At 37.1% G+C, this 19843-nt stretch overlaps 1 protein-coding gene across 1 annotated transcript in view; it reads right to left on the minus strand.

The window, feature by feature from the left end:
- Positions 1–19843, minus strand: part of MALRD1 (MAM and LDL receptor class A domain containing 1) — a 628376-nt gene that overhangs the window by 509585 nt on the left and 98948 nt on the right. The window contains exons 12-13 of the mRNA XM_036345532.1: positions 18561–18734; positions 6681–6801 (exon numbers count right to left, since the gene is read on the minus strand). Coding sequence (XP_036201425.1) covers positions 6681–6801; positions 18561–18734 — 295 coding nt within the window. The remainder of the gene's footprint in view (positions 1–6680; positions 6802–18560; positions 18735–19843) is intronic.

Raw genomic sequence — 19843 nt, forward strand, 5'->3', positions numbered from 1 at the left:
CAGTGTTGGGATGTAGGTAAAGTGTACTTATCCAAATGTATTCTTTCCTTGGATCCGCCATCTCAGCCCTAGATGTAGAAGCTGCTCCCCATGTTTGTTACTCTTTTCCTTTTTATTGTTCTTTTTTTGTAGTTAACTACTTTTTACTAATAATAATTATTTATGTTAAATCTTCACTGTTCAAATTTCTCATGTGGTTTCTGTCTCCTGAATGGACACTAACTGATGAGAAAGTCTATAAAATGAGGATAATAATAGTGCCTACCTCTTAGATTGTTCATGATTAAAAGAGTTTATGTAGATAAAATTCCTAAACCATGTATATTTGGTAAAAGTCTTAATGTATATCAGAGATAGACTTAGACCTGTTGACCCATCCCTGGCTGACCTGTCAATAAATGACTCTTCTGACATAACAAGAAAACCAGAAAACATTTTAAGAAATCCTGGCTGAGAAAGTATTTACCTTCCATATAATATAATTCTTCAACTCCTGCAGTGGTTCTCAACCTTCCTTATGCCACAACCCTTTAATACAGTTCCTCATGCTGTGGTAACCCCCAACCATAAAATTATTTTCGTTGCTACTTCATAAGTGTAATTTTGCTACTGTTATGAATCATAATGTAAATATCTGATATGCAGAATGTATTTTCATTGTTACAAATTGAACATAATTAAAGCACAGTGATTAATCACAAAAACAATATGTAATTATATATGTGTTTTTCCGATGGTCTTAGGCGACCCCTGTGAAAGGGTCATTTGACCCCCAAAGGGGTTGCGACCCACAGGTTGAGAACCACTGCTCTAGAGCAATATCAGCATAATACAGAAAGAATGGAAACACAGCTTTGAAAAGAAGAAAGTTAAAAGAAAACCTGAAAGATTTAATAATACATAGAAATATCCATGATCTATAGTTTTAAGACCAATTTATTTACTGATGCACTGTGGTTTGAAAGAATATACTTAAGCATTAGGTACCTCTCTGCATGACGTAGCACTGGAATGGCAACTGTTAACAATAAAAGTAAACATTCTTACAATAGCAAACAGAATTCAATAAATGGATATTTATAACAGACTCTTGTTCTTGTCTTTTGAATTATTTTTTGCATTTGTTTCAAATTTTATATTCAAACCCAGCACAACAAAAGTAAGGTGTCTTCATTCATTTCTACTGCTTTAAAACTAATCTGGTTTGCTTTATTTTCTCTTCATTTCATTTTATTTTAATTTTTATTTAATTCTTTAATATTTAAAGTATTATATATGTCTCCTTTTCCCCCCCATTGACCTCCCCCCAGCCGTTCCCACATCCCAGCACATGCCCTCACCCCCCTACACTCTGTGTCCACAGGTTATGCTTATATGCATGCATATCAGTCCTTTGGTTGCTCCCCTTACTTCCCTCTGAAGTTGTTCAACTGCAAGTCATTTTAGTTTTAAGAGGCCTCAATTCTGTCTTTATTAAACACCACACACTTAAGTAGTATGCACTTTATATTTAGAGAGTGAATATGTACACATAAATCTTAGCCAAGTGACTACTAGAGTGATGAAAAGTCACTAAAAGTGACTAAGTGACTAAAGTACTGACTCACCACAATTGGCTTCATCTGCTCCGTCTGGGCTGACAGATGTAAAATCACAGACCTTGCTGGATGAAATATAGCCGGCATCCTCACGTGGCACAAATCCACCTTTAAAATTAAGAGGTGAAAAGGGTAAAACATCCTCTTCTCCTTCAACACATAAACAGAATACATAATTGTTTCATGACCACTAGTTTTTAAATATGTGTATGATAAAGAAGCTGTACATAAAGCCAAATCAAAGTATAATTTGCTATTCCCATCATGTGTCTAGTGCTTCAAATATAAACATAAGGCTAATTCTAAGAGTTTCCCCAAAGGGTTATAGCCATTAGCAATGCCAATTGAAACTTTCAAAGGCTTTCAAAGTATTTAATAAATACTGTGTTGAGCCCTGGCTCACATGCTCAGTGGTTAGAGCATCAGCCCGCACACTGAAGGGTCATGAGCTTGACTCCCGATTAAGGGCAATACCTGGGCTGCAGACTCAAACCAAGTGCAGGCTCAAAGCTGGGACAGTGCAGGAGGCAACCAATCTCTCTCTCTCTTTTTTATTTTTCTGTCTCCTTCCCTTCCTTCCTTCCAATTTCTCTAAAAATCAATGGAAAAATATCCTCAAGTGAGGATTAACAAAACAAAAAATAAAATACAGGGTCAAGGTAAATCTCTGGCCATTTTGCCCCACAAATCTATATATATAAAAGTCCAGCGACTGAATGGCAGAACGACCAGAACGACTGGTCAACCAGTCACTATGATGCGCACTGACCACCAGGGGGAAGATGCTCAATGCAGGAGCTGTCCCACAGTGGGAGTGCTGCTCCGCTGGCCACGATGAGTAGTGCTCCCAAAGCAGGAGCAGCCACTCAGAGGGCAGGTCCACAGCCATTCAGCTGACCAAAATGAGCAGTGCTCCCACAATGGGCCGATCCCTGCAGGCCATGGCCTCCAGCAGTGCACAAATCCATGCACTGGGCCTCTAGTATAACATAATTCACTACAAGTGGAACTTGGCATCATTTTTTTTTAATTTCTTTATTGGTTAAGGTATTACAAATGTGTCCTCATCCCCCCATTAACCCCCAACCTCCCCCCCGCCACACTCATGCTCTCATCCCCCTGTTGTCTGTGTCTGGCATCATTTTTAACTCCCCTTCCAGTCCTGTCCCATAAGGGGCTCCTATAATTGGGTATTGAAAAATTTTGCAAAAACAGTATTTGTTTGTTTTTTCTTTGTGTAAAACCATTGGCCTTTCAGGAATAATTTATATAATTTTGGTCTAATTAGAATTATGCTTTAACAAACTGGGCTGATATTCAAATTGAGGCACATATGAGTTTTGAGTTCATTTACAAAAAGAATTATCTGTAATTGAAATCAAATCCTCTGAGATTTCTGATAAGGTTCATTTTAGTGATAATTTAAAATGTTTAGCCACACCTTTGCTCCAATTACATTTTCTTTAATGCCTTTCTACTACTCCATAGAGTTTAGAAAGGTTTATTATAAGCCCAGGACATACATTCTGACTAATTACATGTTAACACAATATAAAGTTAGCACACAGAATTATACAATCTCTCCAATGAAAGATGTCTTTAACAGAGATCTTTCAACTAAAAGTTCTTTAATCCAGTTCTCAATTCAGAATTGTTTCTCCTATGTCATCCTTGTTTAGTACATTTATGGCCTATAAGAATGCAAGTTTCTCACTATGTTGTGTAAGGAAATATAACTTCAGAGTATATGATGTGTTCGATTTCAATATGCAAATATTTTTCATGTATACAGATAAAGAAAAATGAAGTGTGGCAGTTTTCAGGCAACATTTTTCATACTGCCCATTTATTAATTGACCCAGGAGTATGAGTACAAATGGCCAGAGGGAAACATCAATCAGTGTTAGAATAACAAAGTAACTGCAGGCACAATATATGTGTTTCAATGTACTTGCAGGACTTAAATAATGGTTAGACTTTCTGCCCTAGCTGGTTTGGCTCAGTGGATAGAGCATCAGCCTGTGGACTGGAGGGTCCTGGCTTTGATTCCGGTCAAGGGCACATGCCCAGGTTTCGGGCTTGATCCCCAGTAGAGAGTGTGCAGGAGGCAGCCAATCAATGAATCTTTCTCATCATTGATGTTTCTATCTCTCTTTCTCCCTCTCCATTCCTCTCTGAAATCAACAAAAAAAATATTTAAAATAAATAAATAATATAAATAAATAAATAATGGTTAGACTTTCAAAAATGCCTACTTGACTTTCAAAAATGCCTCTTTGCCTATTTAAAATCCATTTTACGATCATCTTTCCTTAATTTAAACTCTCTAAAAAGTATTTAGTCAAAGAGTTAGCCAAACTCCATCTATTATGTAAAAACTAGTGGCCCGGTGCACGAATTCATGAACATTGAAAGGAAATTAATTAGAAGAAATATTTTAATACCACTATTCACCCTTTCTTTATAATAGAAGTGTCAACCAAATTCACGATCAACAATGACAGATGGAAAGACCCCTGTGCAATTGGCACCAGCAAGAGCTTTATATGTATCGTGCATGCACGAGTCAACTTAGCCTTTTATATATATAAAATAAACTCGCTTAATGAGACCTGCTTTTTGATTTAGCTAAACTGTTTCCAGCCCAGTGAAGCACCTCAACTTCTCTTTCAGGTAATTGTCAGCAGCACAGCAGTAAATATCAACACAAAGCAAATTATTATTGTAGATCACGCAGGGAGAACAAAGAGTAAAATATTTAACTGCAGCAGTCTTTGACTATATTCTGCACAGTGAGAAAACCTGAAGTAATTTTTAAGGTCCACCATTTCTTACTTCTTTTCCTTCAGGTCAAGTTTCTAAGCTTTCTAAATCTCTGTTTTCCGGCTAATGAAAAGAAAATAGGATTCCACCAAGTCTCCTATCTACCTACTCCAGGACTTCTGTGAGGATCAAATGAGATGAGGCATGGGAAAATGTTTCACAGACATTTGGTTAAAGTATGAAATGTTTGCACCTGGCTGTAAAGCAAGTCGTGTTCCTGGGCTGAAGAAACTGCAAGGAGATTAGTCATCGCTAGGACATTGCTACATGACAGCATTACCCAGACAGACATTTAGCATATTAGCCTTTTATATAGAGAGATATTATGTTTTGAATTTAAATAGAGAATTACGATCAAGATTTAAATTTTTGGCTAGCCTTAAGTCACTTTTCCAAACACAATAATTTTGTTTTAAGTCCTAGGTCAGTGGTCAGCAAACTGCAGCTCGCGAGCCACATGCGGCTCTTTCGCCCCTTGAGTGTGGCCACGAAGTTTCAATCCCACTGTACGTGTGTGCCTGCACGTGGTATTTTGTGGAAGAGCCACACTCAAGGGCCGCAATTTGCCAACAACTGTACTAGGTGATTATGAAAAATGAATTTTATTATATGTTAAATTTAATTGCCAAACAAAATTAAAATAGAAATTATTTTTATAGAAGTGCTTTAAAACATGCAAAATAATTAAAGTTCTTTCATAATTTTTAAAATTAAAATACCTATATGTGACAATTTTAGCTTAAAGTTTAGAATATCGTTGGAAGATAGACTAAAGTATAGATTGTGACATACCATAGTTTTACTTTTTAAAAAAATATATATTTTATATAAAATTAAAGCCTTCTGCACAGCAAAAGAAATTATCAACAAAACAAAAAGGCAACCAACTAAATGGGAGAAGATATTGGCAAGCAATACCTCCAATTAGGGGCTGCTAATATCTCAAATATATAAAGAACTAATACAACTCAACAACAACAATAAAAAAATCCCAAACAATCCAATTAAAAAATGGACAGAGAATCTGAAACAGACACTTTTCTGGAGAAAACATACAAATGGTCAACAGATATATGAAAAGATGCTCAACTTCACTAGCTATAAAGCAAATGCAAATCAAAACTACAGTGAAATATTCCTCACACGTGTTAGAAGGGCTATTATCAATAAGACAAGATATAACAACTGTTGGAAATGATGTGGAGAAAAAAGAAAACTCATGTACTGCTGGTGAGAATGTAAACTAGTACAGCCATTTTGGATAACAGTATGGAGGTTGTTCAAAAAATGAATACTAGAACTCCCATAGGACTCAGCATTCCCACTGCTGGGTAATCACCTGAACATCTGGAAAACATTTATTCCTAAAGCTGCATGTGTGCCTATGTTCACTGCAGCATTATTCACAGCAGCCAAGACATATAAATAACCCAAGTGTCATTCAATGGGTGATGGGTTAAAGAAGATGTGATAAATATTTACAATGGAATACTACTCAGCCATAAGAAAGGATGAAATATTGCCAACTGTGACAATATGGATGGATCTTGAGAGCATTATACTGAGCAAAATAAATCAGACATAGAAGGACAAGAAACCATATGATTTCACTCATGTGTGATATAAAACAGAAAGCAACAAATGAACAAATAAAACAAACAAAACTTATAAACACAGACAACACTATGGTGATTACTACAGGGCAGGGAGGTAGGAAGAGATGGAAAAGGGTAAAGTGGGTTAAATATATAGTGATGGAAGATGGTGAGCATGCAGTGCAATATGCAGTTGGTATATTGTAGAACTACATACTTGAAATTTATATAATGCTGTTAATCAATGTCACCCCCAATAAATTTAATTTAAAAAAAAAAAGAGCCCTAGCCTGTGGTTCAGTTAGTTGAGCACTGTCCTGTGCACTGCACATCGCTGGTTCGATTCCTGATCAGGGCACATACCAGGCTGTGGGCTCGATCCCCCAGAGGGGTGTATTCAAGAGGCAACTGGTTGATGTCTCTCTCTCTCTCTCTCTCTCTCTCTCTCTCTCTCTCTCTCTCTAAATCAATAAAAACATTTTTTTAAATAAAATTAAATTTAAAAATATATATTTTAGTTTTCAAGGACATGTGATTTAACCCACATCTGGCATTAGGTATTAGTGAGTTATATTATTGAAGGACTTTAATGTATTTTATATTTTGATATCAAGAACTAATTATTTCAAAGTTTAAAATTGCAATGACCATGAGAAAAACTTACCTTTGTTCACTATGCTAGTACCTGGCAGTGACATATATGAAATTCCACATCCCTGGGATATACTGATGTCATCTAGGGCAACGGAAGCATTTGATGATAAAAGAGTAGCTTCTAAAATTAGCTATAATTACAGAAAGATAAATTATTAAAAATATACCATAAAAACAAATGTCTTTGTGTAGAGAGAAGCTCATTTGCATCTATCACATCTCCCAATCTAATTTTAGAAAATTGTTTTGACCAGAACATTCAAATTATAAATTAATAGTCATAACTATTTTGACAGCATTTTATGTAACCTTAGTACTTTAGGTAACCTTGTTTCAATTCAAAGTTATAACATTCATCAGTACTGAAGGATTGCCTTCCCATTGGAGCTATTAAGAGCCATATGCATTTAAAATGAGCTCTTTGGGATAATCAACTGTGTGGTTTACAACTCAATTTAATTGAGATATGAATTCATTTGTAATGTGTCTGCTGAAAAGCATGATTCATTTTCATATAAGAATATTTAAATACTTATATGTAGTATGTATACATATACATAATTTACTTAGTGAGGTGAAGCATACAATCTATAACCCTATATAGTGGTTAGTAATATTCATATGCTAAAGCATCTATTAAAGTTTAATTTATTCTGACGTTCTGAATAATGACTGATATAATTTATTTTTCTTGTTAATCACATTTTTCTGTGTTATTCTATAATCTTAATAAAAAATAAAAGAAAGAAATTATACCTGGAGTCTTAAGGAAACATACTGAGTCAGGTGGATTTTCCTGAGCAGGATGCAAGGGTGGTTTCTTTCCGGGTTCTTGTCCAGATGGACTCAAAGAATGAAGCCATGGACAAAGGTGGTAGATGAAAAGGGTGGAAATTTATTGGAAACAAGTACAGACTCCCATGTAGGGAGAGGGTCCCAAAGGGGGTAACCCCCTAAGCTCCTTTTTTCTGAGATTTATAAAAGCTGCCGTTCTTTGTTTCTTCATACTGCTTTCCAATTGGTAGAATATTAGCTTCAAAGCTCAAAACCCATGTGGTGCGCCCCTTTTTCTCTCCCCCTTCAGTGGTAGGATTCTCTATCTCCTGTGAAAATCTTTTTCCTCTTTCTTTCATTTGTCAGCATATCTCTATCCTCTGTGAAAGTTTGTTTCCTCTTTCTCCCATACCCCGCGGTTTTTCCCTACGTTCTGTGAATGGATGTCTTCCTCTCCCCTTATCCTGCGGCACCTCTTTTTTTTTTCTCTGTGACTGTATGCCTTTTGGCAGCCCCAAGCCCACATCTAGGCAGTCCTCATCTAGTCATTAGGACCCCTAATTCCTAAAACTGCCCATTTTACCCCTAAAATTGCTTTCAATAGTAGGACCACCAGTCAAGGACACAGCTTATAAGTGCATCTCCATCTTATCAGGGAGGATCTCTCACCCCAAAGATCTTACAATTTACTTCCTATGATACATTAACAACTAACCTATACCAGAAGTGCTATCCAAGAGATATGTATAATATACTAGGATAATTCAAGAAAAGGACTTCATTATTTCTCTGCCAAGAATGTGAGGCAAGTTGAAAAAAGATTTGGCAAAGAAGTAATAATTTAAACCTATTATAATTGCTGCTTAAGATTTTGTTACATTGAGAAACTACTAACATTACAAACAAAAGCAAGGACATGTGAACATGTATGGTATATTTGGAAACTTTGGGTATTATAGAATGATGGGGTTTGAGACACTACCCCAAAATATGGCAACTTGGTGTATTGCATATTTCAAGCTGAAGGAATTGGAGAAATGTCATGTGCAGGATCAACTTTTATTTGAGGCTCATCTTCTAGATTTACTCAGAAATTCAAAGTATACTGCATCATAATTCATGAGTCCCCATGTTCATGTATAACTCTGAGGGCTAGTTTACTCAGGCACACATATCTTTATGATCTGTTACCTTCCATTATAACTTTCAAAACAACAGATTTTGATCAAATTTCACTTTACCCCTTTATAAGGGAGTCAGTAGTTCATTGATCTACTGAAAGGTAATTCATCAGTTGGCCCCTCCTATTCCCTCTAAGTCCTCCTTCATGCTCCTCTCTGTCTCACATGCTGTCCTGTAGGGGCAAAAGACTCTCTTCTGGATCAAACCTTAGTCAGGTTTCTTTGAGCCCTCTTTTATTTTTTTGTTTGTTTTTTTTTTTTGTAGGTGTTTTTCCAACTATATTTCAAGTCGTCACAGTGGGGTATTGGGAAAAGTTTTCAATTAGCAATAATCGCGCCTTTGATAAACCTCATATTGCCACTGAGCAAAGCTTGAGCCCTCTTTTGGACTAGGTTTCAGTCTTGGCCCCTGTCCTTGCTGGGCTCGCATAGCCCAGTTTTAGCAAGAATCCTGCAAAGTCAGTTTGAAGAGAATCCCCATTCTTAATATCTGATCACTCTCATTATCTGATCAAGTTCCTCATTTCCACCTTTGATGTATAATTCCTAGCCTGCCTTCAGCAAGAATCCTATTAGGTAGGTTCAGCAAGAACCTCCCCCCTCTCCTCCCCACCACACACACACACACTGCCGCCCCCCCCCAATCCCCATGTCTCCTCTTAAGTCATATTCCACCCACTGACCTCCCCACCTTTCATTCTGCTCCTTGGCTATGAATCCTCAACTGTGTTTGCTATATTCAGAGTTGAGCCTGATCTCTCTCCCATATTGTGAATAGTCTTAATGTCTATTGCAAGAATCCTGAGTAAGTCTTCCTTACCATTTTCAAAAGTCAGAAAATTTTTTTCTTTCACAAAACTCAGCGGTCCTTGGAGCATCCTGGCAAGAGATGGAGAAATGGGAAATCTGGGTATTTATTCCCCCAGAGCCCCTTGGAGGGTCCATCACTCAAGTGAAGACCTCACCTCCTGTCAGAAGGACCTCTCTGTCTGCCTTAGACTGTTGCCCTCCTGCTCCTTCAGGTTTACAGTTACTAATGGAGGCTCATTGTTACCAGTCCTGGGGACACCGCACTATTTCTACAGGGTGAACTTTTTGATCTTCCCTTGAAGCAGACCATAATAAGCTCATATGAAAGGCGCCTTCCCTGTATCTGGAGGAAAGGACTATCCTTATCTCTGAAGACAAAGGACAAAGAGGGGAATCTGAGTGAACAGCCCTTGTTAAATGTCACCGAGATTACTATACTTCCCTCATGCTCCTTGCCCTATTATATTCATTGAACCCCACATGAAAATATTCAGGTTGAGTTTTTCACTGTGGCTTCATGTCCTTATGAAGGCTCATATGTCACATAAAACTCACATTGAATAATTTTGTACACTTTCCCCCCAGTTAATCTGCATTGTCAGTTTAATTTTTGGACCCAGTCATGTCTGAAGAGGTCTAAAATGGATAAAGAAAATGTTTCCGTCCTGTATATAGGAAAATCAGATTTTAAGAGAACAAAAAGTTAATTGAAACCTGGCCAGTGCTGCTCAGTGGTTGAGTGTCGACCTGTGAACCAGGAGGTCACGGTTAGATTCCTGGTCAGGGAACATGCACAAGTCGCAGGCTTGATCCCCCGTGGGGGCTGTGAAAGAGGCAGTTGATCAGTGATCCTCTCTCATCATTGATGTTTCTATCTCTCTCCTTTGCCCTTCCTCTCTCTGAAATTAACAAAAACATTTTTTAATTAATTAAGATGGAAAGGATGGATTGCATGAATTGGAGAGCAATTGAATGGCATCAATTTGAAGAAAAATTGCATAGCCTACAAAAATTAATCCTGCTTTTCAGCCTTTATGCTAGAGAGACACTCATAGGCATACACATGAAGGCCTGTGCAGGAATGTTTATTTCAATGCTGGTTTTGGTAACAAATGAATAGGAGTAATTCAAATGTGAGTCAATAAATTAATGGTGATATAAACCATAGGTTATTATGCCAGTTAAAATTAATCTATCTCTATGTGCTAATATGGAAAGACGTTCAATATGTGTTTCTGAGTAAAAAAAAAAAATACAAAAAAAATGTTATAGTATGATACTGAGTCAGGATAGTAAGAAGCAAGAAAAATTTATTGGCAAGTGGAATGGAGAAACTGAGACAGATGGCTAACTCAAACTGGCCCTGTCCAGCACCCTGACTCACCTGCCTCCATCTCCCTTGCAGAATCACTGGCTAAAGTCTTAAACCCTCATGACAATTAGGTTCTGATCAGCATCAAATAATCTTAGGAACAAAGTCCCAGGTCTATTGGCTACAGAGATAGAGTTTTGGTTAAACTAGGGATAACATCTAGGCCTCATTTGTGTTTCAGCTCCAGGCCCAGAAAAGCAACAAAACTAGATGAAGAGAGCCATGGCTGACATCAGGACTAGCTGCGATGACTAATGACTACTTGCCCTGGTGCCAACCAATCAGTAGACATCTGAAAGGGCACACCTGGAAAACTATGCATATTCTATTGAGATCCTTCCCTAAGAACTCCCCTAAAATTCCTGCCTTTAGAAAACAAATAAAAACCCTTAAGACCAAGGACCTAGTGCACACACTCTCTCTCTTAGAACATGCTTTCTTCTTTCCCCTTCTTTCCTAAGGAATGTATCTTTGCTTTCTTTTTCCAAGGGCCCTTACTTTGCCCCTGTAATTTGTTTCATGAGTCCACACAGCCCAGCTGGCTCACTTCTTCTACCCTGTGAGTTTCTTTCCAAAGATGCAAGGCAGCTCTGCCTAGCTCACTCCTACTGATATAATATTGCCTCTTCTATCTTAAGCCTCTCCTTTGTTTCTCTCTCCCCAGCTTTAACATGTACTCTCAAAATCACCTAGACTTATTGTGAAATCTTTCCTGTGAAAAGTTAATAACCAAGAGCTCATATTGCCAGTAACAATACTATTAGGCTAAAAATACACAATGGCTTGGGTTTCTAGATATACATGGTACACACATCATATATATATGTAATATGCAAATGAGGTCAGGACTCCGTAAGAGTCACAACCAGCTCAGGAGAAGGGGCTGGGTGTGGCCCCGAGCCTGAGAGAACAACAAGCAGGCACAGCCCAGAGCCTGAGAGATCAACACAGGGGGGTGCCTCCTCTGAGCTTCCGTGGCGCGGCTGGGGGCAGGTCCCCAGCAGACACACACACAGATACACACACACAGGGCACCTGCTCCAAGCCTCTGCAGCATGGCTGTGCAGGCCCCCAGAGGACACACACACTCGGGGCACCTGCTCCAAGCCTCCACAGCACGACTAGGGGCAGGCCCCCAGTGGACGGACACACACACACACACAAACACACACGGATGCCTGCTCCAAGCCTCCAATGCAGCTGGGGCAGGACCCCAGTGGACACACAGACACAAACACACACTGTACACCGTAGGAGATCCCCTGAGGGCTCCCGGACTGTGAGAGGTGGCAGGCTGGGCTGAGGGACCCCCACCCCACAGTGCATGAATTTCGTGCACCAGGCCTCTAGTATTACATAAATAGAAAGGATATAGAAGTAAAAATAAATTAGTGTCTATAGTTAACTCAAGATAAAGATAATGATGGGAGGTGATTGTGGTTAGGAGTGTATAATTTTTGATACTTTATAATAAGCTGTATATAATTTTAAAAATTCTGATTAAAATTGGTTTCTGTACAGTCTTAGCCAACTGAGAAATTTGGCCTTCATTCAAGAGGCAGGAATTAATAACAGGTTTTAAAGATGAATTTTAACAAATGAAATACAGGTGTTGCAATTGTGAAATATTTTATGGTTAACACCATTAAGTTATTGTAATTTATTTTGGAAAACTTTAATTTTGGAAGAATTTTCATTTTATTCATTATCATAATACATTCTGGTTGAAGTCAATTAGAATATAGATGCTTAATTCTTCAGACTTATTAGATAAGCATTTGTTAATGACCATATTTGAAGTCCTGCACTGCCCAAAGAAAAGCTGGATAAAATACAGAATATTTGGGCAATTTTCTGTTCTTTTAGAGAGGTGCGTGATCCTATTCTTTGAATGGAGTGAGTGAGTCATGGGATGAGTTGAAGTGTAATTGTGGGGTAAGTCTTAAAATATGGTTTTATCATTTTGCCTGAAGAAAACCACTAGACTCTTTTAGATATTCTTATTAAAATGTAAGCATAAAACAACTGTCAAAACAAATAAAAATGGCATCAAGTGATCTACACCTCTTCTTGTTAACTTCTATATAATTAAATTTAGGACTATGAAATAAAAAATATGATCCACCATTAATTAAAATCTCATCTGATGATTTCAAAATCATCTTGGTTATTCCCACTTTTTATTGGTTGTTTTAATCAAGCTGATATCTTTATAACCCAATGCAGCTCCCTTTGGGAAAGACAGTACCTATTAATAATTAGTAAGTGAGAAAGAGATTGCTCAGAGAAGTGTTCAACCATGGATGAAGAAAGATTGAAAACCTCATTTCATAAGATTTTCAAGGCAATTTGAAAACTTAAACTTTAAATTGTATGTAGATGTCTTTCCCTTCTAAAACTATTTTTCAGGATCTTGTTGAAATTTGTTTTAATTAATTAATTTATTCCCTGAATGAGCAAAATCATTTCTTGTTTTTGCTTCCAAGAACCACAATTTGTAAATGATGTTTATAATCAAGGGATTACTTTTTACACCTGCAAAACTAAGGGAAGCTTTTCCAGAAAAACACTCAACTAGCATATTTAGATGTTGGTTCTTTGATGTTTTAAAAATGAATAACAAGAACAATAAATACAAGTCTAGGAGGCAAAGGAGAAAGCAGAAAGATATTAGAAGAGAAACTGAAATATAGTAATTTTTGAATGATGGTGGTATCAATAATAAGAGCAAGAGCTAACTTTTATTTAGAGCTTTCTTAGACACCAGGCATGTTCACTTGTCTTAACCCTATGAAAGATGATGCTGTTTTTGCCTTCATTTTAAAGCAAAGGAAACAGAAGCTTATAGAGTTGAAGTAATTGGTTGGAGGTCAGACATCTAGTAAGAAAAATACAGAACCTGAGCCATTTAATGATTATGCTATATTGCATCACTATAATGAAATAAGGAGATAGTCAGTCTTAAGCAAATGCTGCAGAACAAAACTACCTGGCAAAACAGATTTAAGAAAGCCCTAGATTAAGAAGGCTGAGGACATAGCAATTTTACAGAGACCAGTCCAGCTTTCTCCTTTGTATTATAAATCTTACTGAATCTTCCAATAATGTCAGGAAATTGTTATTGATTTCTATCATTGACTCTGATAAAGAGTGAACATGATATCAATAACTGTAGAAAATTTCACGAAAGGGTCATTTTAAAATGAAATCTAAAATATGACACAATTATATTTTAATAGGAAACTCAGAGAAAGTTGATCAACTGAAAATCAATGGCCAGTACTCAGAAAAAGTGTCAACTTTAGTTATTAAAACTAAGAACAGCAGTTAGAGGGGAAATTTTAAATTAAATTAATAAATTTGTGTAAAAAGCTGAATATATCATGTAAACAGGCCAAGCTAAAACATATGGGAAAGAATACTATTAACTATTTGACTTACATGCTTCCTGTAAAAACTGTACAGGAAACGGAGAGAATATTGAACAGTTGTTAATTTGCTGTTCTCACGGAATAAGCATAAGCCTAACCCTGTCCCTCCAGGGAGCATGAAAGCCCTACCTGACCAGGGTGCTCATTTCCTAAGGAAATCAAAGCAAACTGCACTCTGTTGTGATGTCTACTAGCACATGAGACATCAAAAGGACCAAGGGAATACAGAGGTCATAGAGTCGAATGCTTTTCTCCTTTCCAATATTTGTATTGGATTGGATTATGTTGTATAAATATGTTCAGAGTTTAGTCACATTGAACTGATGGCCAGGCAATGACTAAGGTTACCCTTAAAGGATTCAGTCCACTAAATTTAAAGTGCCCAAAATGACTATTTCCAAGAAGATAAACTTTAAATATTAAAATATTTAAAAGCTAGATTAACTATTTGTAAGTATAGTATCTTTTGTTGTTGATAAAAGAATGAAGTAGAGCCTAGCTAGAATCCTCATGCATATTTCCATGTTTTTTGAATATACACTTAGAGAAATCAGGTTAAAACAAACATAACATTAGCTTTTTTTTTTTCCCTACAGAGGATAAGAAATGGGATAAAAAGAGGTACAAAGAGGACAAAGTTGCATCTTAATGGGCAAACAAACATTAGTATTATAAGCAAAGAAAATGTTAACATTAGCTAATTCTGACATGTGAGTACATGGGTATTTGCCTCACTGTGTCTTCTATTTGTTTGAAATATTTAATGATATTTATATTATTATGTATTAAATAATACTGTATGTACGTATGTGTGTGACTGTGCATATTTATGTATTGTGTATTTTTGTCTGCGTGTGTTTCTGTGTATAAAATCTGGACTGATTCACACCAGATTGTTAACACAGGCCCATGATATCTTATCTAAAGTCTTTGGGGCCAGCTGGGTTTTGAAATTTGAATAGTTCAGAGTTGAGGCTGTTAATCTACTACATATGGGATGTATTACATGATTTCCTGAGGAAGCTTGGAGGCAGCGCTGTAAATCAAACCCATCACTAAAAGAACTGCCTAAATACCTCACATAGTTCTGGTCAGGTTAAGTTTTGCCTTTAAATTCATTTTCACATACTGCCTTCCAAATTTTAATTTTCTAAATTGTGGCTGATTATCCTGTAATGGGTTTCTTAATGGAAAACTAATGGAGATATTTTTGTTTTTCTTTTTACTCACCTGTGGTCTCTAAAACAAACCTTTAATATAGCCAAGCAATAGGAATAAGAAGGAGCAGAAGCAGAGACAAAACTCTTACCTTCTCGGGGGTGAATTAAACATGGCTGAGGCTTAGCAAGAATCAAGACCATTCCCTCCCTTTGAAGGACATCACAATCAAGCTGAAGGTGATTAGGGATGAATGGGAGGCCCCAACTGGGTAGAGAGAATAGCCAACATGTGGTGCTGAGCCCCCGTGGAGGGTGATAAAAGGAGAAAGGAGAGCAGTTGGACAAGTCTGCTTTAGAAAACATCACAAATATGTTGCTATCCAATTATAAAATCCTATCAAATCACTAATGACTCTACAAACTACTTAATATTTCCCAGATAATAAAGAGTAGTCTCAATTTGTACTGCAAAACAGACCAAAACAAAAACCAAAATCCTAAAGAAATATTGAAGAGAAAAAACACTACACAATGCTGACACTCCTCAATGATAATGATAGGTTAATGAGTGCCTCCAGGCTTAGAAAGGAATGGCTTTGGTCTCAACTCATAATATTTCTCAAATAACTAGTACTAACAGGACATTCTGGTTTTTGTTTTGTTTTATTTATTATTATATTATTAAGACTTTTAGAGCAATTTTAGGTTCACTGCAAAACTGAAGGGAAGGTACAGAGTTTCCATATGCCTCCTGCCCCCCCACCTATGCACAGTCTCCCCCATTACCAACATCCCCCACCAGAGTGGGGCACTTGTTACAACTGGTAAACTTACATTTACATATCATAATCACACAAAGTCCATAGTTTACTTTATGGTTCCATGTGTTTGAACCAATGTATGTAAGACATGTATCTATCATTATATTGTCAAAATGTTTTCTTTGCCCTAAAAACCCTCTTGTCTTTCCCTGCCTCCCCCAACCCCTGGCAACCACTGATGTTTTTATTGTCTTCAGAGTTTTTCCTTTTCCAGGTTGTAATATAGTTGGAATCACAATTTACAGCCTTTTCACATTGGCTTCTTTTGCTTAGCAATACTCATTTTAGAGTTCCTCCATGTCTTTCCATGGTTCATTTGTATTTTACACTGAATAGTATTTCATTATCTGGATGTACCACAGTTTATTTATCCATTCCATTCACTTACTCAAGGACATCTTGGTTGCCTCCATCTTTTGACAATTATGAATAAAGCTGCTATAAAAATTCATGTGAAGATATTTTGGCGTAGAAAAGGACATTCTGTTTTCTCCCCAATAATGTCAATGAACAATAGACTCTGAATGATCTTAATGGTTTCATTCTAACTAAAAGTAGACCTAATTTTAAAATTTTATATAGAATACAAGTAAATGAGACAAGATTTCAAATTGTTCTGATTTTATTTGTCCTGTCACATGTAACAGACATTGACATGAAAATGATTCTATGACTGGCCTTTATAAAATGTTTTCAATTAAAAGTTAATAGCTTCACAGTGTTTTTGTCCATTAGATTTGGGAGTGGAATCATATATATAATCCCTGAGAACCACGTGAAAAAGCCTCTAATCATTGAGCCTAGATTTCTGGTCAATAGGACAGTCCTCTAAATAAAGAATACTAACAGTTACAGAATGTCTATTATTCCCAGACAATGTCCAGGTAATAACCACAACAACAATAATAGCTAACTGTCTCTGTTTACTCTATGCCAGATTTCTTCCACGTGCTTTACATGTATAAATCATAAATCATTTAATCTCCACAATAACTCTGATGTATAATATTAATAGCAATCCATTCTATTCCCTATTCCTCCTGCTTCTGTGGGCAGGGACTTCCCTGAAGCAGCACTGCTGTTACTGACCCTTACCCTTTCCCCTGGGAGGAAGGAGATTTACCTAACCAGTGATGTTAAAAGAATAAGCTGGGTGTTCTCAACTCATCCTCTTTGTCTCTCATTCAGCCCTCTTTTGTGAGCCAACCCATCTTCAGGAGGAAGGCTCCCTGGATAATGATAAAAGGTGTCCCCCAACGTGTGAGTCTAGTCTTTCTCTAGCAGAGTTGGTTGTTCTCTGAGTGAATCTATTTATTCTGAGGTGAAATATTACTTTAAATATATGGCTGCAGAATCTAAAGCCATCTTCTCTAAAATATTTTGCTATTTGTTTGACTTTTATATTTCTCTCGATTCAAAACGAGGACCAAATGAGGTGTGCTATATATCAGGGGCCCCTAACACCCTAACAATAACCTTCTCACATACCCCCCACACAAACACTTACAGAGGAAGAAACAGAAAGGCAGAGGGATTAAGCAACATCCCTATGATTCTACACCTGGATTTGAACCCCAGGCTCCAGAGCCTGTTCACAGCCACTACTGTTTGTGGCAACTTTTTCTCTATTATTCAGAATCCCCTAAAGTGTTGTTTTGAATACCACTGGGATTTCACCGACTGGGAAATTGGAAGCTCAAAGATGTAACATGAATAGTCACTTAGGAAACAATGAACTGAACAGAGATCAGAACTCAGACCACCTGACTATGAAGGCAGTGCATTTCCCACTACAGTCTACTTAGTTACTAAATCTAGTTTCAAAAATAACTCATTTCAAACATCATCCAGAAGGGAGCCATGTTCAGGGGGTGAAAGTTGGGGTACTTATTTGATAAGCTGCAGTTGCCTTCTTTTATTATTAACCAAGAAAATGACATCAAAGATTAATAAAAATCTTCAATATTAACGGGCAATAGGAATAGAGCAACAGGATTAAATGTGAATATAGCTCAAGTAAGGTTTTTTCACTATCTCAAATAATCCACCATCCACAATTACACACACACACACACACACACACACACACACACACACACACAAAGGACATTTTCCTCATAAATTACCCTAATCTCTGCCATTTTATTAAATTCTTAACTCCACCTTTGCTATGCTCCCACAGATAACTCTTGAGCACTTAGTCAAAATAACCTCTCTACTCATTCCTGATTGTGAACGTGCTTGCTTTATTGATGTCAAAGGGATATATGTGCTAATGGTTGAGAAGGTTAACATCAAATAGGAATCTTCTGCTGAGTTTTATTAATTTGTATGTGCTTACCTGAAAAGGCAAACTAGATTCTCCAGTCTTTGCATAGAGATTGATTTTTGCTTGTCTCCACTGAAATTTGGAGGTTCCAATTAGATCACCCTGCTTTTGCAAATTTCCATCCAGTGATGTTCTTGTAAAAACCGAGAGATGCGAATGCTGAGACAAATGATACCAAAACTGCACCTGTTGAAAAATGTTGTTGAATATTACATTTAACTGTCTCAAGTAGCTTTTCCATAATTAAAAATATCCCAAACTACTTTGGTGTTAAATATAATCTTCTCAATTCTCCTTTCCTCCAAGTGTGTAAGACCAGAACATGGAAACTACTCATTCGCCATACTTTGTATTCTCTCCTTAAGAAAAGGTGCAATGCCCTGGCCAGTGTACTCAATGGTTAGAGCATCGGCCTGCACACTGAAGGGTGATGGGTTCAATTTCCAGTCAAGGGCACATACCTGGGTTGCAGGTTCCATCCCTGGGCCTTGGTCAGGGCATGTGCAGGAGGCAACCAATCGATGTGTCTCCACAGTGATGTCTCTCTGTCTCCCTCTATCTTTTTCTCTCTCTCTCCCTCAAAATCAATGGCAAAATGTCTTCAGTAAGGATTAACAAAACAAAAAAATAAATAAAAAAGGAAAGGCTCAAGGTGGCTGTACCAACTGCATATGTAACACATGTCATGGAGATGTCTAAAAAAATGGAGCACCAGCATACCACTGGAACAAGTTTGAGGACACACATTTGTTCACAGCGTCATGGAAGTTTCCCAGGAGCCCTCCCTATTGTTTCTTATAAATCTTGGGAGATATACTTTCTGTTTCAAAGTTACAAAACCAGGTATTACTTTTCATTCTCCTTGAAAAACTATAATTAACACTTCTCATGAACCCCTTCTCTGTTGTAACGTTATCAAAGAATTGGGGAGCTCATATGATACTACTCATTAACAATTTAATCCAAGTGAGATCTTGTTCTTTTTGAAACTAGGGAGCCTTGGTCATTTTGCTTCTACTTGTCATGAAAGATGACATAATCTAATAAAAGTTTGACAGGTAAACCATGTAATGAAGAAAATATATAGAGAGGATTACTTTAGGTGTTATCAGTACCTATAACATAGACTCCATCATTGTTATTTATTCAACCAATATTTACTGACCGTTTAATAAGTATTGGGCACTGTGGAAGGCAAAAATAAATTCCCTCAATGGTTGGATAATTCACTCAATAAAATATGGTAACTACACCTCCTGAAAAACAGGTTCAGACACACAGCAGTCTCTTTTTTT

The sequence above is a fragment of the Myotis myotis genome, unplaced genomic scaffold, assembly GCF_014108235.1.
Source record: "Myotis myotis isolate mMyoMyo1 unplaced genomic scaffold, mMyoMyo1.p scaffold_m19_p_1, whole genome shotgun sequence".
NCBI lineage: Eukaryota > Metazoa > Chordata > Mammalia > Chiroptera > Vespertilionidae > Myotis > Myotis myotis.